General features: G+C 36.6%; 1 protein-coding gene and 1 pseudogene across 4 annotated transcripts in view; both read left to right on the forward strand.

The window, feature by feature from the left end:
• The first annotated feature begins 631 nt into the window (after positions 1–631).
• Positions 632–24245, forward strand: part of LOC131065118 (uncharacterized) — a 32184-nt gene continuing 8570 nt past the window's right edge. The window contains exons 1-13 of one of the 4 annotated variants that reach the window (XM_059213957.1): positions 633–883; positions 961–1398; positions 1492–1558; positions 1645–1711; positions 2326–2391; positions 2837–2883; positions 2996–3041; positions 3125–3205; positions 3366–3408; positions 3701–3750; positions 6544–6625; positions 6735–6784; positions 11435–11508. In XM_059213957.1, the coding sequence (XP_059069940.1) occupies positions 1542–1558; positions 1645–1711; positions 2326–2391; positions 2837–2883; positions 2996–3041; positions 3125–3205; positions 3366–3408; positions 3701–3750; positions 6544–6625; positions 6735–6784; positions 11435–11508 (623 nt within the window). In that variant the 5' untranslated portion in view covers positions 633–883; positions 961–1398; positions 1492–1541. Of the gene's footprint in view, positions 1399–1491; positions 1559–1644; positions 1712–2325; positions 2392–2836; positions 2884–2995; positions 3042–3124; positions 3206–3365; positions 3409–3700; positions 3751–6543; positions 6626–6734; positions 6785–11434; positions 11509–24245 lie in introns of all 4 variants that reach the window. The other 3 variants (XM_057999532.2, XM_057999534.2, XM_057999533.2) reach the window with 3 other exon arrangements.
• LOC131859819 (uncharacterized) lies at positions 13165–15859 on the forward strand (annotated as a pseudogene).

Genomic DNA, 24245 nt, shown 5'->3' on the forward strand with positions numbered 1-24245 from the left:
ATTCAACAAGACTTGATCTAACTATCTAGATAAAATACCTTTTCACAGTAACAATATTAATCGCTTAACACAATACTTCTTACTTTACATATTATTTGATAAATTTTATATTTCATATGATAAATTCTCCTCAATTTGAAAAAATCTGATCTCATTACCTAAACCATTAAGTGAAAAAGTTTGGGGAAAAATATAAAAAACAAAAGGGTTAGAGCAAACTAAGTGGCCAACTTGAAACTCTAACATTCCACCTAGATAATCAATTAAAAAACCAATTTCCTATTCCCACCTAGATAATCAATTAAAAAACCAATTTCCTATATCAAAACCAACTCATGTTACGGTCAACGGATTAACGCGGATCGAAGAAAAATACAATTATAAGATTTTGTAACAACTTAATAAAGCTCTGATCGAAATTTGGACTTTTTCGAAGAGTAAATCTCAGACTGAATCTTTTTTATCATTTGTTTTTGGAAAAAAAAAAACTTGGAGGTAACCGTTTTATATTGAAAGATAGAAGCGGCTACGCTGGCCCTCCATAAAACCGGTCGCTTATGAGATAACGACGTTCTGTTTCTGTTGTGGCAATTAAATACGACGTAACGGAAAAAAATTACGGTGTTATTCAAGTAAGGGAAGTCTCTGGAAATGTGCAGCTTGGCACATGATAATGAAACATGAGGGATCAAGCGTGGGGCCCGCCATTGCTAACGCAGGCTTAATGTTCCCCATCTGCCGGGCTTTATACTCTCTGCTTCTTGTGCAGGATTATCTGAGCTGCCATTAGAGCAGGTACACTCAGATTTTAAACTCTTGGACCAGAGTTTTTTGTATAACCGTGGTGGCGTTAGCAATGCATGAAGTCTTGAAGAGATTAAGTGTAAGTGTAGTCCAAATCCAACGTTCTCACACAAGAATGGCTGCAATTAATGTTGTTTGCTGATAATTTGTTTGCAGAAGAGGGGGTGTTCGATTGTGTCGGAGGAGAAAAATGATGCCGGAGGTCCCGTGTTCGATTCGCAGGGAGCAAAATGATGCCTGGATTTAAATGCTTGTTGTTGCTGGTGTCTAGGATGAGGCTTTAACATCTGGCTACTAATTTGGCCCGCATTGCGGCGGCTCGGCCGGTGATAGTCCGCTGATGTCGCCGCTGCTTTCAAAATCATTGAACAACTTTTTTTCTACATGTTGCGGAATCTTTTGGTGGTTTCTAGGGACACAGTGAAGTGAGATCGAGTGTTAATTGTTGAGGATATATTACTTATAGGTGGAGTAGAGATAATATAGATCCGAGACAATGGAGTCGAGGATGGACCAGTACGAAATAATGGAGCAGATTGGACGGGGAGCTTTCGGGGCTGCGATTCTTGTCCATCACAAGACGGAAAAGAAGAAGTGAGACGTTTTGGCCTTTAAGCTTGCAAATTCAAGCGTTTTTTTTGTCTGGCATTTCGCTGTTTTAAATTGTATTGAAGACAATTCTCTTAGGCTGTTTCTGAGCGAAATCGTCCGACACGGTTTGTGGAAGAGAGAAATTTATGCGACTTTTAACAGCGTACGCTTCTCTTTCTAAACCAGTTGGCGATTCGGAAATAAAACTGAAATTTAAGGAGTGAATGTTTTCTATATTTTTTAATGCAGGTATGTTTTGAAGAAGATCCGTCTAGCTCGACAAACTGACAGATGTCGACGCTCTGCACATCAAGAGGTATAACATTTGCACTATTTGTTTTTTTTATTTTTGAGTATTTTTTATTATCCCTCGTCGATGCTCGGCGTGAATCGTTTTCGTTTTCTTTTCGGAGCAGTTGCTTTTCTCAATTTGTGTTCATTTATATTTTGATCTGATGCCATGGTACTAAAACTCCGTTTAGCCTATACGCTGCCTTTTTTCCACCTACTTTTGATGTCCTGTAGGCCAAAGTGGTCTGCAGGTCCAGTCAAAATGCTTTTACCGGTTTGTAAGATTGTTTCTACAGGAGGTTTTCAGTTTTAAAATGAATTATCTAAGCTTCAGTTTAAGACATTAAGTATATGTAATTTTGTCTTGATTTAAGGTTTCAATGTACTAGCTTATGATTGCAACTATGTGTAATTTGTTGCATTCTTTAGGTTAAAATGTTTGTTGACCTGCGTAAAGTATTTTAATTGTCTTTTTGAGAAATTAGTTTTCTGGTAAGATGTTCATATTCTGTCTTAGATTAGCTACAATGTTGGTTGGATTCACAAACTTTCTTGCATTTTCAATATGCAAATGGTCTTATTTGAAATTGTAGTTTGAGATACTTTTCTTACAGTGATAATTCAACACAATGCCTGCAGATGGCTTTAATTGCACGCATTCAACATCCTTACGTTGTGGAGTACAAGGAAGCTTGGGTGGAAAAGGTATGCTCCATCCAACCAGGATTATCAGTTTGAAATTGCTAAAGATTTGTGATATATCATCCGTGGAGATACGCTCTGCACCTAAACCAGCGTTAAGATGTGGACAATAATGTATTCCAAATAGTACCGTTATCTTAAAAATTAATTCCTATGATCTTTGTGTAATGGCATTTTCCAGATGCTTTTTGTCAATCCTAAATGTGCTCTTTATGAAGTGTATGATCTTTAATGTGTTCCTCATGAAGAATTTCATATACTGAATATTGCATTGCTTGGAGGGGATTTCAACGTTTTGCAGCTATTGCATTTGTGTTTCTCACCATGTTTTAACCAGTCTGTTTACTATATTGAACTACTATGGACTGTTTCTTCACTCACAAGAACATCGTGTATTGTGATAATGAACTCAAGGCTACCGTGTAATAGTGTTTTTATTGCATTTCAGGGATGTTATGTTTGCATTGTAACAGGATATTGCGAAGGTGGAGACATGTAAGTGAATATGCTAGTTTAAATTGAGCAGTTCATTCGTTTTTTCCTTTTTTAGCCCATGGGACACCTGCTGCTTTATTAAAATTTACTTTTGCCATACATGCAATTGCAGGGCAGAGATGATTAAGAAAGCTAATGGGACAACTTTTCCTGAGGAGGTAGGCTTCATTGAAATAAACGTTATTGGAGATTTCTACAGCTTGCCAATATTCTACTGACTTATTCTGCTTCTTTTCTTCAGAAACTATTGAAATGGTTTACGCAATTGCTATTGGCTGTTGATTATCTGCACTCAAACTACGTTCTTCACAGAGATTTGAAGGTGTGTGGTTCTCATAATTTATTATATTGATTTCCTAGAGGTATTTCTGCCATAAATGCTCTTATAATCATCAATCTTTAGGAGTTATAGCTGCCTTGGCTTATGGCACATTGTAGACCATCTCTGTATGAATTTGATTCTGATGCTTTTTTTGGTACAGTGTTCTAACATATTCCTAACCAAGGATCAAGAAGTGCGACTTGGTAAGTGAAGTTTATGATGATGATTGCTAATCACCTATTATTTGCATTATGTAGTGCCTAAATGGAATGGTTTTTCGTTTTCTGAGAGAGCTAAATCCTTTCACCATTATACGACAGCTACAGAAGCCACAGCTGTAATTCATAAAGTACATATTTTCTTTTTAGAATTGAAAAGATGAAGCACAGAGTTAAACAGTCTTCCGATTCTGTTACCATTTATAGGGATACGTATCTATGCTGTTCCAAGTTTCCAGAAACAACAATTTTTTTATAATTTGAAAAATCTATGCAGGTGATTTTGGACTGGCAAAAACTCTCAAGGCAGATGACCTAGCTTCCTCTGTAAGTTCTGCAATACAAGTTTTTAGTCTAAATTCTATGCTCATTCTATCAGTTTGTATGTTGCACAAGGTTTATTAAGTTTTTTTCTGTTTATATGTTGTACATAGAAGCAAACAAGTTGTTATATGGTCTGATTTCTGTATAATTCCATTCTCAGTCTGATTGCAGACTTAAAGAATGATTTTAGAAATAAAAATAGATATTATGCGAGGTTGATCTAATCAGTGCTATTAAGTAAAAGTGCGTGGAAATTTGTATGTAGGAGAAGCCTACACGTATTGTAATATGTCAAAAAGGTCACACAACATGCAATTAAGATTTCTAGTTTCTAGCGATAGATAGTGAGAGTAGTCAGTGATTGAGAGATGGTTCTTAACAAAGCCAAAGACTTGCAAAATACTGCAAGGATGCATTTCATAAATCAAAAGCAACTACAGAAGCTATAAAGTTAAACGATTACTGATTCATTAATGAACTTTCTAATCTATGTTCACAAGGATGCCTATGCATTTCATAACTAAATAGTAACCACTGCAACTATAAAGTTAAATGATTACTGATTCATGAAATGAACTTTCTAATGTATGTTCACGAGGATGTCTTGTGGTGGCCTGTGAGAGGATTTTTGGAAATGTTTCCAAATTTTTGGTCTTGATCAAGAGGTAGTAATATCCAATCATTTAATAGTATGAATCCTTTGTCACTTGCCTTAGCACATTTTCTGTGAATCTAATGAAACTTTTCAATATGCTAATTTTATTAAAAAAGTTTACTGGATTGACATTTAGATGATATTAATACTGATACTTGAGCTATAAAAGAATTTCTTCTGATGTGATCTTTTTAATCGACTAAGATGTGGATAATTTCTATACTAGGAGGCAGTAATATCCATTCATTTAGTAGCATGGATCCTTTGTCACTTGCCTTTGCACATTTTCAGTGAATCTAATAAAACTTTTCAATATGCTAATTTTATTTAAAAAGTTTTACTGGATTGACATTTAGATGATCTTAATACTGATACTTGAGCCATAAAAGAACTGACTAAGATGTGGATATTAAAGCATAATTATCAAGGGAAGTATTGTGAATTTTTTGAATTGTGCAAGATGTTGAACTGCAAAATCAATGTTACTGATGCTGTGTATATCTTGTAAGACAAAAGTCTAATACAAGTAGAATGGAAGATATATGGGACATGGACACCTTGACAATATAATCTGAAATCAGGTTACTTGAGCTATAAAAGGTTCTTTTCTTCCATTTCTGTCTTTGCTTCTCTGCGGTAATTGCTTTCTTCTCATCTCCCGCTTCCCAAACTAACCATTTGTTCCTTCACCCTGATAGACTAAAATGTCCTTTACCTGCTCGCCTACCTAGCATGCAATTCCTTTCCTCCCATTTAGCAGACTATACTAATGACCAGTTCCTCATAGACCGCCCCTGTTTCCTCTCCTTCCTTCTCCCTGTATTCAATATCATGCATACATCCTTAGTAATATGCATCTTTTCTTCTTGAGTATGTCGCTTATCCGCTTGGATCTATTCTGTAACTGGCTTTAAACCATGCCTTGTTATCTCCCATCTCTTAAGCCCTACTTCATGCTTGTTCCTTGCATAAGATTTATTACTACTCTTTCACTTTTTAAGAATTAACCGTGCTTGCAAAATAACCTCCGCCTGTCATTTTCCATTAATCCTGCACAGTCGTTCCACCAAAAGATCATATTTTTTGTTTGTCTTCTACGTTTCTCATGCCCCTTCCCTTTCTTCACATAACATCCTACATATATAACCTCGATCCTCTTTCACTTTGTTCCCTTTTTACCAACCTTGTCTTCATTCCTTGGTAAACACTATCTGATGCCATAGGAAAGATCTTGATAAATTTGGTTCACATTCTTAGCATTTGTTGCAATGTTGTACCATGTGCTTCAAAAGTATCACTACTGTAAATATATTTTACTTGTTGCATTATTGGCCTAGAAATGAAGCTGTGAGGTCAAGATTGAGAGTATTAGTTCCAGTTATGCAGGGAAAGGATGAATGAAACATGGTCTAGGTAAACCTGCTTCTAATTATCCATGTAGGTAGTGTGGAGATAGAAATATTGAATAATATTGATCAGCTCGTCTATGTAAGAGACAAATCAAATGTTATGTGAAACAAGCGATCCATTCATTTATATGCAATGAGTTGTGGGTAATAAGGTCTGCTGCTGAGATTTGATAGCTTGGTAAATCATAATAGCTTTTAGTTTTTTCCTTGTCTGAATATGGTTTTAGTGCTTGCCATGTATGTAAACTGCTGTATTAAGTAGTTAATGTTTGACCAAAGGATTAAGAGCATTGAAGTCGATAATGTACAGTGAGGAAAAACTGTTATAGATAAAATGTAAAGATATATGTTAACGATCTTGATTGGTACATCTAACTAAGAGACTGAAACAATTGTTTACTAAAGCCAAATGGTAGAGAGTCAAAGTGGGGTCATTCATGTCAATTAACATTGCAAATAATTTTAACGAGTAGGTTACAATGTAAAAACTTGAAAACATCGTTTCTTTAAAATTGATGAAGTGCTAATGATGTATATAATAGTTTTGTTAAGAAGTTTTGTCAACATTTGGAAGTAACTGACCACTTTTCTTATCAGAATCTAGCCTGTGCATATAAGTTTGTGTCCTTATATATCAGATAGTGGAAATCAATTAATATATAGATTTTAGAAATAAAAAGATACAGAAACAATTTTTTTTTCAGGTTTCTGACAAATCTCTGAGTTCTGCAGGTGGTGGGCACCCCAAACTACATGTGCCCAGAACTTCTTGCCGATATTCCTTATGGTTTTAAATCTGATATCTGGTCGCTAGGTGATGCATACTGACTTAGTTTTTGCATTCTTTAAGCTTTCTTATTCTGCCTATTTATTATAGGTACTGGGCAATTTAATAAAATGTGATTACGACCATTCTTGAGCAGGTTGCTGCATGTATGAGATGGCTGCTCATCGACCTGCATTTAAAGCATTTGTAAGATTCTCTTTGTAGCAACATAGTATTAGTAATTGATGACTGCTAATTTTGAATCTTGTCTAGCAGTATAATTCTGTTGTATATTTAGACAGCATGCTGAAATTTTGTGGTTTACCATACTACTTGATGGAGCAAATTGAGATTTCCTCTCTGTATATTTTATTATAAACATAATCTCTGAAATGTTTTACTAATGAGAGGCATCTCATGCTATGGTGGAAAGTTATTGTTGAACACGATCCTTATTTTCAGGCGTTGCTCTACTTCTTGCAGGCATTGCTTGCTCTTTTTAGCAGTTACTAGGATGATGATTTTTGCATTTGACTTTCTTAAGTATATTTTTAATTTGTTAACATTGGTCTAGTTATCACTTACCATACATTTTGAAATATGGTTTGGATTTTTCAGCAAGGACCTTGGTTATGTGCATTAAAAGTGTTTATGTTAAGAAAGTTTTTGATGGCACATACCTGTTGCTTTGCTGCTACCTGCAACCTATGGTTTTGTTCCTTCATTCTGATTACTTATTCTTTTTAGCTTGCATATTCTTCTGCTTCTTGCTTACCTGATTCTTCTGTCTTGAGACCATGAAGTGCCATCTCATGCTATGGTGGAAAGTTATTGTTGAACACGATCCTTATTTTCAGGCGTTGCTCTACTTCTTGCAGGCATTGCTTGCTCTTTTTAGCAGTTACTAGGATGATGATTTTTGCATTTGACTTTCTTAAGTATATTTTTAATTTGTTAACATTGGTCTAGTTATCACTTACCATACATTTTGAAATATGGTTTGGGTTTTTCAGCAAGGACCTTGGTTATGTGCATTAAAAGTGTTTATGTTAAGAAAGTTTTTGATGGCACATACCTGTTGCTCTGCTGCTACCTGCAACCTATGGTTTTGTTCCTTCATTCTGATTACTTATTCTTTTTAGCTTGCATATTCTTCTGCTTCTTGCTTACCTAATTCTTCTGTCTTGAGACCATGAAGTGCCAAAAATTCCATTCATTTGCTTGGTCTCTATTGACCTAGTTTTTTTGCTACAGATCTGTTTGCCTCTTGTGCCTTTGCCTTGTTTCTCTACTATCATTGCCTTGCTGATTGTTTGAAGTAATCTTGCTTCAGATTCATGTCTTGTCTTATTTGCTGTCTGTCGAGACCACCACATTTATTTGATGCCGTTATTCACTGCATGTCAAGTGGTTTACATTTGATTTATTTTATATCTCAGATATCTTTGGTCTGGCATTTCGCTGAAGAGGAGTCCTGAAGGAGACTTGAAATGTTGGAATTAAAAATCATTACACTGTTGTATCCAGACAATTTATAATATGTTTAATTGTGAAAGTCTCAAATCTTAATTTACTGGCTGTCTGGCTTGTAGGTGGGAGTAATATCTGGTCAAACTTAGGTAACTCTAATCCTTCTATGGTTACACTATAATTCCCAGTTGCACACAAACCAAATCATTCATTTGGATAATCCTCATCTTATGTATTTTTTGATTGTAACTACATGCACAAGTTTCTGCTGGGGTCTTAGGTTGTTCATTCTTTAGGGGTGTCCTAAGAGTTTCTGGTAGTGGACCCATGTGTGATTCCGTTTACCATCTACCTATCAAAGATGTTTTGACAATTATCATGTGATTCCATTGGTGCCCCTATTGACACTCTCCATTGATAGCTGTATGGCTTTGACAGTGGGATTGCAGTGCTTATCTACTTGATGAAAGGTAAAACTTGGCATAACGGTCTTACAACTTGGGAGAAACAAGAAACCATTCAGTCCATTCCACAACACCCTGCTTGGGCCTTAGTTGGCACTCTTAAATAATATCTATATGTTCACAGACAGCAGGCCCACTTGTATGGAAGGTCTACCCTTGAAACCCCACAAGGGCTTCAATCAACACCCAATATTGGGTTCTATATGTTTGATGAATGTGTGTTCATGCATGTTGATTTCTCTAAGGCATCTTTTAAGGTAGATTTTGGAAATATTTTGACTCCTTTTGGTTGGATTTAACTTTTCCTATTGCCTTATCTCCTTGTGTGAAGAGTAATGGACCCCAATTGGTTATTTGGCTACAGGCAGACCAACACTCAGCAAGATTAATTGTATGCCCAACAATAAGTGCCTATAACCTAACAGATTCTAATTGTACCGTACAGGCTGAGACTCTTTGCTGTTGAGTAGACATGAAATTCAACTTCTAACTTCACAGGAGATTCTCTCTGAAAGAAATGCTAGACAGTCACAATAAACCCAAAATACCCTTTTGTATGAGTAATAGTATGAGGCCCAGCCTAGAAAAAAACTTAGCGACCAGTAGCAACAATACTACCAAGGAGAGACAAACAAAAACCCTGAAAGTCCCTTTGTATGAGCAATACTATGTGACTAACAGAAGCAATACTACCAAGAAGAGCTCAACATAGAAAACTGGGAAAAGGAAGACATCCAATGAGGCAACGAAAAACTAGAATCCCAGTATGACAGTATTAGATATATGTGGGGACAATCAGCTCTCTTTCACATCTGTTTTAAGTAAACCTGAAAATATGAATAAATATGGTTCAGCTGCTGTTCCAATTCTAAATTTTTTGCTCTGACCTTAGCTCTTATGTAGAGGTAGCCTCAAGTGGTATCTCAACAAGGTTTAGAGCACTAGCAGGAACTACTAGAATCCCTTGTTCCCCCTTTATTCATCTTGCTGCAATTTGAGCTCTGCATCTTTTAACCTTGTGTAAAAATTTCTCTTCAAGAATTCTTCTTGTCCCTGCATTTTCCTACTTGTCTTCCCTTATTTCAGCTCTACTATCTGTACAATCTTTTATTGTTCTCTTACCAAGCTGATGAAACCAGCAACTAGACTACCTTTTGGTTTACATTCTTGAGGGAGTTCAACTCATTTCCATGCTTCCAAATGAATTGAATTATTCTACTGATGTAAAGATACCAGGAAAGGGAGCCAATAATTTTGAGTCTCCAAACTTTCAACTTCTTTTACCTGATATAAAAATGCACCAGTAGACTACAGACAGAATAAGGAACTGGAAATGTTGATATTCTGTTACACTTCTCATCAAAATTGAATAAATGGAAATTCCGACTCAAGTATCAGTAGTTCACAGCAATCAACAAACAGATTGTCAGGAAAAATGCTCATTGGAGCAAGCTTCCTCATGGCATTTTTAAACTTAACCTCAACAGGGCTTCTAGAGAGAATCTGGGTTTTGCTAGGGCAGGGTCTATGAGTTGTGATGATAAGGGATGATTTGTGATGTTAAGGGATGTTTTGTGAAAGGTAGTTCTTTTTTCATGGAAACCTGTTTTAAAAATGAAACTGAATGGGCAGCAGCAGTTATTGAAGGGCTCTTCCTGGCCAAGAAGACTGGTTTTAAGAATCTTTTTGTGGAGGTGGGTTCTTAGGCGGTGATTCAAGGGATTTCTAAAATAGTGTGTCCAGGTTGGACAACAAATAGGATAGACAAATCTCTTCTCTTGGTTCTAGTTGGTGAGTGGTCAGAGGCTTGGGATGGATTGAGAGCTCTTTTGGACTTTGACAAGCCTCCTTGAGTCAGAACCCTTGGCTTTGGGACTGGTGTTAAAGGTGGTACCACATGTTTATGTGTTTCTGCATTTCTTTGGATCATTGATCATTAATTGGGTTTTAATTATTTGCTAGGCCTTTTTAAATGATTTCCCTCAAACCTGTATTTCTTGTACTTCTATTCAAGGTGATTGGTTTTTGTCTTTTCCACCTCTCTTCTTATATATTATCTTGGCTCTTCATACATCATTGCTATTGTCCATTGCTTCTGCTGCTGGCATGCTTGATGTGTCTTATTGATAGTGTGTTGGATACGTGTTTCGGATAGTTTGCTTTTGGTGTGTGGCAGATTGGCTTTGCTTCATCTGCGTGGACTTTAGGGAGTGATTAGTTTTTTGGTGCTCTGTTTATTTTGCCTCCTGGTTTTCTTTGCAATGGTTGAAAGGAGTAAAAGCCTGAAGGGTGATTACATTCACTTGTCTTTCCCACTACTAACTCCTAACTAATGCTTAGAGGTGCTTGCGTGCCAAGTCAGTCCCCTTGCGTTGGAATGATTACCAACATACATGAGGAAATAGACTGTCATTAGTGTAAATGACTAATCAAATCTCACAAAATTAAAAACATTAAATGATGTAACTGTTTCTTATGGTATTGCCAAAAGTTGGAGCTTAAAGACTGATATAAACATTTTTAAATTTAAAATTTAATCTTCAGGCCTTTTAAAATCCCTGTAGAGCACGTAAAGCTTTTCTAATTTGTTGATACCCAATCAGATCTGGAAATGCACTGTACAGTTAATAATATGTACAGGTTATGGCTATATAAGCTATAAGGTAGTGATTTCTTGTTTGTTGTCACCGAAATAGATTTTGGATATTTATTTCTTGTTTGTTGTCACTGAAATAGATTTTGGGTTCCTGTGCAAGGTTAGACAAATTGACTGATTCTACTGATTACTAGATATGGATGATAACTAAACTCCTTCTTTGCTTCCTTTTGCATCCAAACTATAGCTTGTGGCAGTAGATTTTCTTGATAATGAAAACACAATTTGCAGATTCCGCTAATATTAATTTATATCTGGATATTCCAGGATATGGCTGGACTGATAAGCAAGATAAATCGTTCAGCTATTGGCCCCTTACCAACCATTTACTCTTCCTCCTTGTAAGTGTGTCTTATCTCTTTGACTCTCTTGCTTTTCTACATCAATTCTTCTTCTTCTTCTTCTCCCCATCCCTATTTGTCAGGTCATTCTTTCATATATCTAGTATTGCAGTTAATTTTAATATTTTGATTTAGGCCTGTAATGAGATAACAAAGGCTGCATATCTGGTGTATCTTGGATTGTATCAATGTTAATGTTTTAAATTTGTCATTTATCGAGAAATCCTATTAGAGATCCCAAATTTTGGACGGTAGAAAGTGAATTTAAATAAATGTCTACTAGTGACTATAATAGGTGGATACACTGGAGAAGAACTGAGACAAATAACAACCTTCATATCACTGGCAGCATACTTGAATGAGATAGAATCAGTTTAGTTGACAGTAATAAACTTAAATCTAAGAACTTACCAAAGAATCTCCTTGATGATTGGTATTAGATAAGGGGTTCTTGATGAATGGTCTTTAGTAGCATCAAATGTTTCCACTATGAGTTGAGATGGTATGGGACATGGAGATCTTGGTGAACAGTCTTTTGTAGCATCAGAATGCTTCCACCATGAGTTGAGACGTTGAGTTGAAGAGAATTACTCCTAACATCCAACATGGAAGGACACCTCATTCTCATCCCGATGATGGGTTTCGAAGGAAATCCTAAATGTTGACAACTCTTTTTCTTTTAACAGTGGTGTACAGAAATATTCTTTACAATTATAATGGAGTAGGGAAGCTTTAAATATTTAAAAGCATATGGTGCATCTGTAAGATGGAGCTTTGTATCTAAATCTGCCCAAGCTGGCCCAGTCCATTGGGTTCTACTTCTGACCCAGTTTCTGAGAAGTTGCCAAAAAAAGTAGTAGCAAACAGATGTTTTCTCATAATAGGATGAAGGTAATGCAAGTGGTCAAATTTGGAGGTCTCTGAAATCAGTGACGTACTCTCTAATGTACAAAGCCAAGCATCTTTGGTCAGCGTGTCTGAAAAGCTAGATTCAGGTCCATTTGAGTTTCAAAATATACACATTTTTCTCCAGCTCTCATTGTCAGTTGGGTGCTTAATGTAAGAACTCCTTTGTTTCCATCCTGTGTAATGGGTGTACCTAACAAACTTGTTACTCCCTAGGATAATGGTTGTTAGTTTCAACTGAGTTGATGAGAGCACACAAAAATGATCGAGAGGGAAACAGAATTCTTAGGAGTAAAACTGCTGGCGTCAGGTATTTTGGATAATGACACCATCTAAATCTGGTAGAAGCTTGATTCTAATACTGAACTAAGGACAAGGCGACCTGGCTGGTGCAATCCAAAAAACTAATTTAAAGGTACTATAAAGACCTCTGGATTGGTTGCTTTGCAGATGCCTATGCCTTAGAAGAGCATTGAACTAAAGAGAGGTATCTGAGCTGCTCTCAGGAAATAACAGTCACCTATATTCGTAAAGGAAAGAAAAGGATTGAAGATGGTCTCAAGATACAGGAACTGTATGTGATGCAATTAAAGGAAGAATGGGTTCTATTTAGTCACCTATATAATCTGAAAATTAAAACATCAAACTTAACAAAATATTTTCTTCCTTTTATTATAATTGTAAAACATTAACAATGAAGAAAACCTCTTGGTATCTTTGATTATTGTTAAATTAGTTCTGATTCATTAGTTGCAGCTAATTCAAATAAGTGCCAATTGATTATAATTTATTACTGTGTTTGTTGCAAATATTACATTATTCCCACATCTTTAGGTTTGTTAATTTATCTTTAGGATACACATAAGTCATTTGTTAGTTTGTTTTAGTTTGGTAGTACTCGTGAATATTTGTTATGGTTTCTTAGGAATTATTTATCTGTTATAGGAACTTTCCTATAATATAGGAGATGAAACTCCTATAAATATGTAATGTATTGAAGAAATAAGGAGAAGAGAAGCCCTATGTAATTTTTTTGATTTGGTCAGCCCAAATCTCTATATGGTATTAGAGCAAAGGTTATGGTAATGGCCATGAAGGGGCAGTTCTGTAATTCCTTGCTTGCCCCAAGCTATGAGATCCTATGAGAGTTATATTTTAGAATATTGATCAGTATTGTGTTTAGTTTGTAGTTCTATAGAGTCTTTTGAATAAGCATGATTAGGTTTACATAGATCTGGAATTCATCCAAAACTCGTAGGCATTTGTCTTTTATTGTTAGCACAACTGCTCACATTTTTTAATATTAATGCAACGATCACTTCAACTTGGTTGCATGCCTAGGTGGATGGATGGAACAATGTAGGAATGAAGTTGGAGGTTTTTAATGAAGAGGATGGATGTGGAGGAGCTTGGTTTGAAGGAACTATCATTGGATTTGGCACGGATGGTTGGAAGCATAGATTCTTTATTCAATATGACTATACCACCCTACAAGTAGATGCCTATTGATTGTTTAGCTGGGGACGTAGTGGAAGCACTTGACAGAAATTGTTGGTGGAGGGGTATTGTTGTCAACAGATTTCTATCGCCTTTTGGTGGGGAGGAGCTCTTTCAAATCTATTCATGATACTCATACTAAGAAATCTTTTCCGTTCTCTAATCTATGCTCAACTCAAGAATGGATTAGAGGAAAGTGGGGAATTTGTCAACTATAGGTGGCATTGCAATCGTATCACTTCTCCATTCCTTCGTTTTGACTCGTTGGCTTTCCTTTTCATTGTTGGACAAGCATGGAAGTGCACATTCTCAATGGCATTGCTTGTTATGGCCTTTGGAGCAATCTTCCATGTTATTTCAACATCTTTATTTGGTATTACTGCAATAACTATGGCAAATATTATTGTTAGAAGAAAATGTCCATCAACTTACATCTTTGTTGCTCATCATTCTTGGTGCCTGTTATGTTCTACTGTTTATTTTTGGAAAAGGAGGTCACAACCATTCCTACAATCACCCAACGGAGAAGATCGTTGTGGCTGGCCTTATACTTGTACCAGCATTTTCACCTTTTGCTACCACTCTTCTAGTCTTGTTGATTGTAGGAAACTTATCCTCAATGATGATACTTGTAGATATAGTATTGTTGTTCAGTACAATCACTGTTATGATTACTCTAGTTGCATTGCCATTTCATTGTGCCACACAGCTAAATTTTTTTTGGGTGGAGCAATCTTATGTCTTGTAGGGATTCTTACTTATGTCTTTCATGATAATGAAGGTGAAGATCATTTTGATAGCAATGCTTTTCACATTGATGGAATGATGAAGTTAAATGCTTTTGGATTTGGATTATTATTTTGTGGAGAATTAATGTGAGATCAAGAGTTGTTAGTTCCTCTCCCATGCAATGCATGCAAGGTAAAATATTGACCATAGTTCGTGGCATGTAAAATTGTTGGCATGAATAGGCAGAAGGATGAGAATCAGGATAATAGTGATCTTAGCTTGATGATGGCTGCCAACAAACAAGAAATTTTAAAAAGCATCATCTTAGGTAAATTTATATTTTGTCAAAGTTTATTTTTTTTGTTTGTTTCTTCTATTAGGTTAGTATTTTGGGCTATTTTGCCTTGGATACAATTATTTATTTATTTTATAGAATTAAGTGTCCATATAAAAGTGTATTTGGAGTGTATGATTGGTGTGCTTGACACTCCCATGGTTTGTAGAAGGAAAGTTCACATCAAGGGGGGAGGCATTCTCAAACTAAGTGTAAAGCCAAATTTACAAGTAGCCTCCTTAGTGGAGGATGGATGCAGAGAAGGTTGGAAGGCATTCAGTGACCTCTTGTCAGTCACTACTGATGGGATTGCAAAAGTGTTTTAGTGACAAAACTACTTGTGCTAAAATGACTAAAGCCAAGACAAGTTTTTAGGTGGCAACGGTAATCATCTCATATAGTTTGTGATTTGAGTGGTAGAGATCAATAATACTGGCTGCATAGGTGACAACGAGGACTTGGTTCTCAAGCTTTTTATGTTGTGATTGGATGTGTCTATCCCCTATCACAATTATTAGTTGTTTGTGGTTGGATGTATTTGTCCCTAACCACAATTGTTGATTGATAGTGATTGGAAGTGTTTGTCTCCAATCAGGGAAGTTGGTGTTATGATTGGAAGTATGTGTCCCCAATCATAATTTTTGTGAGCAGATGTGTTTGTCCCTATCCAAACTTGTTGTAAGACCTTAGATAGACGTGTTAGTTTATATCCTTGGTTCCATGGGTAGATGTGTTTGTCCCTATCCTTGGATAAAGTTTAGAAGCACAATGAGGCAAGTTCCACTATTGTTTGCCACAAGTAGATGTGTATGTTCCCAACTCTTACCTATATTTTTTTATGAACTATTGAACGTGGTGGTCGTCATGTATTTGTTAGTCCACTTATCCCCATTTGAAGAATGATGTAATATGGGTGGGTTGGGGGGGGGGGGGGCTGTTGGGAATATGAGTCATTTGTTAGTTGGTTAGTGCTCGTGAATTATTATAGTTTGATAAGAATTATATATACATGAATTGGGGTTGCTATAGGAACTTTCCTATAATATAGGAGATGAAACTCCTATAATCTATAAATATGCAATGTATTGAACGGAATAAGGAGAATAGAAGTATTATTTCTTTATAAAATTTTCTATTTGGTCAGCACAAATCTCTAATAGCGTTCACCCCCTCAGTGATTGTTAAGTAGTAATAGAGAGCAAATCTTCTAATAAAAGAAAATTTGCAAATAATTATAGTTCACAGTTTCCAATGTCTACCATATTAATTTTATGGTCATCACATACTCTCCTAGACGAGCTTAGCATCTCTTAGACAGATTATTTTTTGGATTTTCTGAGTGATCTCCACTCAAGGGGATGGGAAACTAGAGGTTTTTGTTCAAGACAATTTTCTATGGAAAGGCCACCACATGGTGTCAAGTCTGTCATGATAAGGTATGCTTAATTCGCTTTTTTAATGACAAACATTGGGTTGCTATTAAAAATCTAGCTTCCAGTTGCCAATTGTTTCCGATCATGGTCCCAAGTTATGTTTTCAGCTAGTCGTCTAGAGTAATTTAATTTATTCTTCTGTAATTTGTGTTATCAATATTAGGTAACATTAGAATATTGTTTGTGTAGTGATCAAGTGCATTCATGTTTTCATCATATAATTACTCTAAAAAATTGAGAAGTCAGATTCTGATTTCTATATTCTTTAGGCAGGACAATTCAGAATTTTCAAATATATATACTGTAAGAATTAAACTTCAATACACTTACTATTCTTACAAAACACATCTTCTTGTGAATACATGTGGTATTTAAAATTTTCTAACTTATATATGATGCTAATGTCAAAAATTAAACTTTATTTTTAATTACAATGCTTAAGATGGAATAGGAATCTGCTCCATGCTACGTACACTCTTTATAATCTTAGCAACACTATGGATTTCAATATTATTTGTTTTCTTTCAATCCTTTTGAGTAGCTCAAATAAGAAGCTTTTCCTTTCCTGTAAATCATATGGCTCGTGGGCTTTCTTCTGAGGAGCATGATAACAAACAGTTTGTATCACGCAAATGGAACATAATAGGCCAGCTAAAACCAGAACTTGTGTTGGAAGGTCAAATTCTTCAAGTTTGTCTATAAAATTACCTGAAGAAATAATATTACTTGATCAAATATCACAGCTAGAATCCTCTCTTTCTACACTATCCGCAACTAAACAGTAGGCTTACTGTTTCCACTCAAGAACATGCCTGGTAAAAAACTGCAGTCTTTCCCTTTTCATTGAAAATTTGAAAAGTTCATATGTTATGAATTAATTATTGGAAATTCATAAAGCTAAGATGGCAAGTTCATTGATTCCTTTCCATGCAATAATCCACCAATTCGAGAATGTGTTCATGCATGCCTATAAAACACTGATATTTTCATTGTGACAGCAATACTCATTCGTTAATTGCCAATTGAGCAATGCTCTATGGAATATATTTGATCTTCCAACTTTGCCTTTCTCAATCTTGGTTTCTTGAGTAATAAGATTTGCACTTGGCACACAAGAGTGAGTGCCCAATCCCTTGTATAAAAAAACTGTTATCAGTGAAAACTTGAAAAGGCTGTATCGTATTGGATATTAGTATGTACTAATAGCATGGTCCAATGCAGCTGCAGAGCACTTAATTTTTTAAGGTGCAGATGGTCCCATATAGTTTTTTAATTGGAGCGATACATATCTTGCAATCTTTGAATGAAATGGTGGAGCATTATAGCTTAGGATTTGAAATTGTAGTTGTAGACGGAGGTGAAGGGGGATGGGGAGGCAAGGTGGTGAATTGATGCATAGTGCTCTGCCTATGGGACACTATCATTAATGATCTTTGTCATCCCTATCTAGAAGCCTTTCAAAACGAAACCTTAGAGCCTATCATCAACCAAGAGAATATAAAATTCATATCTCAAGTTGGTAATCCTAAGGTGATCTATAATTGCAAATCCATCACTATTCTTAACGTCTCATAGAAAATGATTGCCAAGGGTCTTGTGTTTTGAATTTGCAATTTGCTTCTACCCATGATTTTATCTGAGAAAATAGATTTCATTACAAGCAAGTATATTCTTGGCAATATTGTTGCTGTTTGGGAAGGTATGGAATCGGCTTGTCACTCTAGTAAGCATGCCATTTTCATTAAAATTGGTTTTGAAGAGGCTTATGGTAGGGTTGAATGGCCCTTTATCCTCACCATGCTTAAGGGGCTTGGATTTGGCCCTAATTTTGTTAAGTTTGTTCAAATGCTTTTGGTCACGAACCATTAATGACACAATTTGAATTGTTTGGGATTTTTATTCTATAAGACAAGGTTGTCCTCTTCTTGCAATCCATGTCTTGGGTAGTGAGGGTTGTGGTTATCTTTTAGCGAATTCTATTTATCAAAATCACGTCTATTGAATTTCCTTTCCAAAAGATTCTTGTCAACATTTGATGAATTTTTGCAAACGACTCTTTTCTCACCCTTATTAAGCACAAGGCCAATGGCAAGCATGCCTTCCAATGATTGAATATTTTTAATCTGGCTTGAGGCTCCAACATTTAGTGGAAGAATACCTAGTGCTATATAGAATCCCTACTTCCTGTACTAGCTTGACTTAAAACTTTTGGCTGGTAATAGATGGGTCATGGAGATCTTTTTCATTTTTTGGGCATCCCCATTGTCTTTCCAGCTTTGCATTGTTCTCTATGGCAATTTACTATTGATGAAGTGGAAAAGAAGTTAACCTACTAGATCGCCAATCCGCTTTCCCTTGCTGACAAGTTTCAAATTTGTTTGGATATGCTTTCTACAGTCGATGTGTGCTATTTTTGTTGAGCTGCATTCAAGGTTTCTTACTAAAAACTAGATAAAGATTCTTGTTGATTTTCTAGGGGCTCACTTGGAGCAAGGAAAACATTTCCATAAGGCTGCTTAGGAATTTTGCTGCCTTCCTAGGGATTTTGGTTGCTTTGGTCCTCTTGATGTTGAGTAGCAAGGAAATGCTCTTTGCACCAAGAGTATTATTAGGATTTTGGAAGGTAATGTGACTTGGAAGATATTGCTCAGAAATTGCATTTCTTCTAGCCTTACTCTTGGTCATACAAATTGAAAACGCTTAGGTCTCTCCTCCATTGTGATCTTGAAGGTGTCGACTAAAGGGAACTTAGTGGCCAAATGCACTGGAAGGTTTGAGAGGCTTTCAACCTTGGCTTTTATGGGATTGTAATTGTTTTCAATCAATCATCAATTATCATGGTGCTTTGCTTGAGATCCCTTGGATTCATGTTAAATTTTTCAAGAGAGGCATTAGAACAAATTTTGACCCCTTTTCAAAAGCTACATGCTAGCACTTGGCTCTCACAGCTAGAGGCTAAGCACGAATTGGATGATTAGAACCAAGGATCCTTTTAGGAAATCCCGTAGGCAATTCCTCCCCACATGTAACACAAGATACAATCCAAACCACACAGCTATGGTGAAGGATTAGACGTGGTATTTGGCTACTCCTTTTCATAATTACACTCCCTACATGTGTTATGCTTGGTTTTCTACACATTTGCCAATGGTGCATAAATTGAAGGAGAGATGGTACGTTCAATCAACTTTGTAGAACTTGGAGTTGCAAGTTTTAAACAATTTGGAAAGCAATTCTAGAATCCAAGCTTTCTCATTTTGCTTGGTGTATTCTTTACTAGGGCTTACTATTGGGGACTCAGTTGGTCCATTGTGGGGTTTCAAATCCCAAGTATCCCTTATGTAGGCACTTGGAGACCTTAAACACTTGTTTTGGTTTTATCTTAGATCTTAGTATGCATGGACTTGGATTCATGACTTTTTCAAATCCTTTCAACCTAAACATTTCTCATGGCACATTGTGCTTCTTGGAGATTGACCCATAGCATTGGCAAAATTCATCTATGTTTGGCACGCTTTTCTATTGTAAATCTTGTTTTCTATCTGGAAAGAAGAGATACCGCATTGATCAATCTTTTCTCTTTGAAATGGATGGCAGAGAGTAGGGGGACTTCAAGCAGAATGGTAGAAATTCTGCTCTTTTCTCCAATGCTATTGTTGATCAATGTTTTTCATTGTATGAAAAATCAATTATCATCTAATGTTCTTTTGTAGATTTAGATCTACATTGATAAAGTGGCCTTGGAAGCTATGTGTTTGCACGTGCTTTTTTATCATTATCCTAATGATTCTTGCTTTGTGGCAAGGGTTCTGTTGTGAGGTATTCACACATCACCCCATTGCAAATGGGGACCCCCACTTCTCGCTTTCTAGGGTTAGTCTTTTTTTGCTCAGTCCTTGGTTGTCTTAGGGTCTTAGCTATTAATCTTTGCATTAAAGGGATAGAATTTCTTGAGTGGCCAGAGAATTCATCAACTCAGGTGGAAAGGAATTGAATGAGGAGTCTTCCCTAGGGTCATTTTTGAAGATTAATTTGATATGGACATCGAAGTGACTCAAGAATTCGAGGTTTCGATCAATAAAGTATAGCCAAGGGCGAATGTCCTCCCAAAGGTCTGAGAGCTGCACTTTAGGTCTTGTCCTCATCAAGGTACTAGAGCGAGCTTTGTCTTTGAGCCTTGTCCTTACTAAGGACATAGAGCGAAATCCTCATCTAGGTCATGAAGCGAGTTTCTTCACTTGATCATATATATTCCATCAGCTTAGACCTTGAGAAACCATGAAGTGAGATTTGATAGGGCTTGTCCTCACCATGGTCATAGAGTGAATTCACCTCAAATCTTGTCCTCGGGCCGGTTATTAAGCGAACTTGATCATATAGGTCATGTCCTTGGAAAGGACATTGGGTGAATTTACCTACCTTAACCTTGTCCTTGCTGAGGGTCCAGAGCGATCTGCTGATGGTCATTGAGTGAATTTGAACACGTCTTTGCCTTGTCCTTGCAAGGGTCTTAGAGCGAATTCTTTCTATGTACCTTAGAGAAAGCTTAGAGCGAATTTTCTTAAGAATATGTACCTCACTCACCACTTGAAGTGAACTTCTCCATCAAACCATGTACCTTGCTGGCCTTCCACAGCGAACTGCCTTATCAATCCTGTCCTTAGGAAGGACACAGAGCGAACTGTCATATCAGTCTTGTCCTTAGGCTGGACACAAACCGAAATACCTCTTTTAGGTCTTGTCCTTTGGAAGGACACAAAGCGAAGTAAATGATATGTCTTGTCCTTGTCCTTACCATGGTCATTGAGCGATCTGTTATAGGGCCTGTCCTCATCAAGGACATAGAACGGATTTTGTTTCAAGCCTGTCCTTACCTTGGATCGAGAGTGAAATCAATCATGTCATATTCTTAGAAGAGTCATTGAATGAACTTGACCTGTCCTTGGGCTGGTCATCAAGCGAAAATAGGATATAGGTCCTGTCCTTGAGAAGGACGATGAGCGAGCTTCTCCATTTTGGACTTGTCTTCCTAAGTGGGCGAATTTGATTATAGGGCCTGTCCTTGAAGAAGACATTGAGCGAAGCCCTTGCTTTGAGTTTGATCATCAAACATATGAAACAATTTGATAAAGAATACATTTTTTGTAAGGGGCTGACCAAAGCGAATTTATTATAGGCCCTGTCCTTAGGACAGACATGGAGCGAAAATACAATTTAGGTCATGTCCTTCCTAAGGACGAAGAGCGAATTTTCATTATAGGTCCTGTCCTTCCTAAGGACGAAGAGCAAATTTTCATTATAGGTCCCGTCCTTGGCAAGGACATAGAGCGATTGCATGAGATCCAAAGCGAAATTCAACAAGACAAGTATTTTGGCACCTAAACAAATTCAAAATTTCAAATTGCTAAGAAGAGATCAAGTCGGCCAACACTTTGAAAGTTATTTTTATTCATACTAAACCAGGTCAGCCTTGTATCTTTATCCTAGATCGCATATAAAGGGAGGTCAAAGCAATCATTCTAAGCATCAATTCAATCATTTTTCTCTCCATCAGTGGCAGGTCAGCGAATTACTCCAGCAGGACAATGATTTTCATCAGCATATTTGCGAATTTCATCCAGCATATAGGTGAAATTTATTATTGAAGATGCAGGTCTGATGTCTTGAGAAGGCAAATTTATCATTTAAGTATTAAGGAAGAGCAAATTTGCCCAGTTAAGAGACCTATCAACCAGCAGAATTCATCATTAAGATACCCCAGATTTGCCCTAGGATATTAAGTTCACCTTCCACACAGCGAATTCACTGATTATTGTCATTCCTTTGATCAGATTAATGAAAAATCACATGAAATCAGAATGAGAGTTCAGGTCAAAATAGAAGTACGAAAAGGTTATAAATCATATGTGTTGATGCTTATTTGTTTATTTTGCAGAAAATGAAGAAAGAAATGAAGAGAATCACGTTGGAGGAAGATCAAGAAAAGACCTCAAGGAGAGAATGTCAATATCAAGATCAAGTTACAAGGAAGATATCCTCAAGGAGACTTCATGAACGAGCACAAGTAGATGACTACACAAGAAACATTTACTAATGTAAGAACGAGATCTACAACCAGAGCATGCCTAAGAGGAAGAATCTCAAGTATTCTTACCACACCCTGGAGGCATGAAGAGATCAAAGGAATGTTATACAGTCACTCCAAGGCAAGCAAGCGAGGATGAAAGAAAGACTTAGCTACATCAATACTCCCATCGCCACTACTTTGGGCGAACTAGAGAATGTTGAAGAGATCAATCAAGTCAACTCTACAAGTGCAAGTTAAAGCGGCGTCCTAGTCATCATCCTAGTCACCACTCACCAGTCAGGGAAGGTCTACCTCAGCATGTCTAGAGGCAAAGTACCTGACTTACAAGGGATGGCACAAACTTCGAGGCACCTACCCCTAATATCTATTGGTCTCATGAATTGTAATTTTCTCATTGGCTAAGGAGAGTTTGTTGTAACAAACCCTAATTAGGGTTTTCATTGTAAAATCCTGGCCATTGATCTCAAATTGATCTGAGCCATTGAATTGTATTGAGAGCACTATAAAAGGCTCAAGCTCTTCATTTGTAAAGGGTTAATAGTTAATAATAGTTAATAGCTAATAAGAGTAGCTAATAGTCAATAGTAAGTAGTCAGTAGAATAAGCAATTAGAGTAGAATAGGAAGAGAAGGCAATAAATTGTTGCCTTGATTATAAATGAACTCATTTTCATTGAAGTTATGGCGAAGAGTGTTTTTTTTCTTTGCAAAATGCATGGTTTCTTGTTGAATCATCGTTTTAGATGGTAAATGATTAGATTGAATGAAAGAAGTTACTGAATGCACTCGCGTGGAATCCACCTAGTCCAAACCACTAGCCTCTTATTGATTGTAAGTGCGCCTTGCGTGGTCAATTGGCATAAAATGAGCTTAATCTCGAGTCGTTACGCGTCTATTGTTCATGCATTAACCTGAATGGTGATCAGTGTTTGATGGTGTAACGATTTGAGCATATTCAAAGCGTTCCTTAGAAGATTGCAATGAGCTGGTGTCAGATTGTTCTAGTTTGATGGTGAGACCTAGCCCAGTAGGACTCCACCTAGTCATTCATCTATCTTCTCACATTCTAGGTCTTAGAGTAGACTTTCTGAGCCCTTCACCTTTTGCTATTTCTTTATTATCTTGGTGAGTAGATAGGACTTGAGTCTCAGCAAATCAAGCGCTCAGGCATTCGAGTGCAAGTCCCCTTGTGATTCCAACATAATCACATCATACCACAAGAGCTTATCCACACGTAGAGACTCTACATATAAGAACCTTGGAGTTTTCACGAATGATCCTTAGGCGAAATCTTCAGCATTCAAGGAAATTTTGTTCAAGAGAGGATAAGATACCTTGGTATTTTATTCTGTGTTCGCATGTGCATGAAAAACACATCAACAGGTTCCTCCTAGTTTGCATTCTCTAGTTGGTGCTTGTTCTTTGTAGGTCTTTGTTAGTTCCCTAACATGTATTCTAGTAACTTCTAATGGTTTACCTAATTCTTATGCTTAAAGCTGCTTGAAGTTAGGCCAATGAATAGAAAACACTTTCAATCATGTTTTCCTCTTCACTTTAGGCTTTGCAAAACCTAGGTGGGTTTCCCTTTATGACACCGAGTGCAAGTATGCAACAGATCTATAACTCAGCACCTAGTAGGTTGATTCTCATATGCTTATGACAAGGATTTGTGAATTAGATCTTAAAAATGCAAGCTCCTTGTGGTCAATTTGTTTTAGATACAAGGATTGTAAACAATTGTGGAAATATAA

The sequence above is a fragment of the Cryptomeria japonica genome, chromosome 11, assembly GCF_030272615.1.
Source record: "Cryptomeria japonica chromosome 11, Sugi_1.0, whole genome shotgun sequence".
Classification (NCBI taxonomy): domain Eukaryota; kingdom Viridiplantae; phylum Streptophyta; class Pinopsida; order Cupressales; family Cupressaceae; genus Cryptomeria; species Cryptomeria japonica.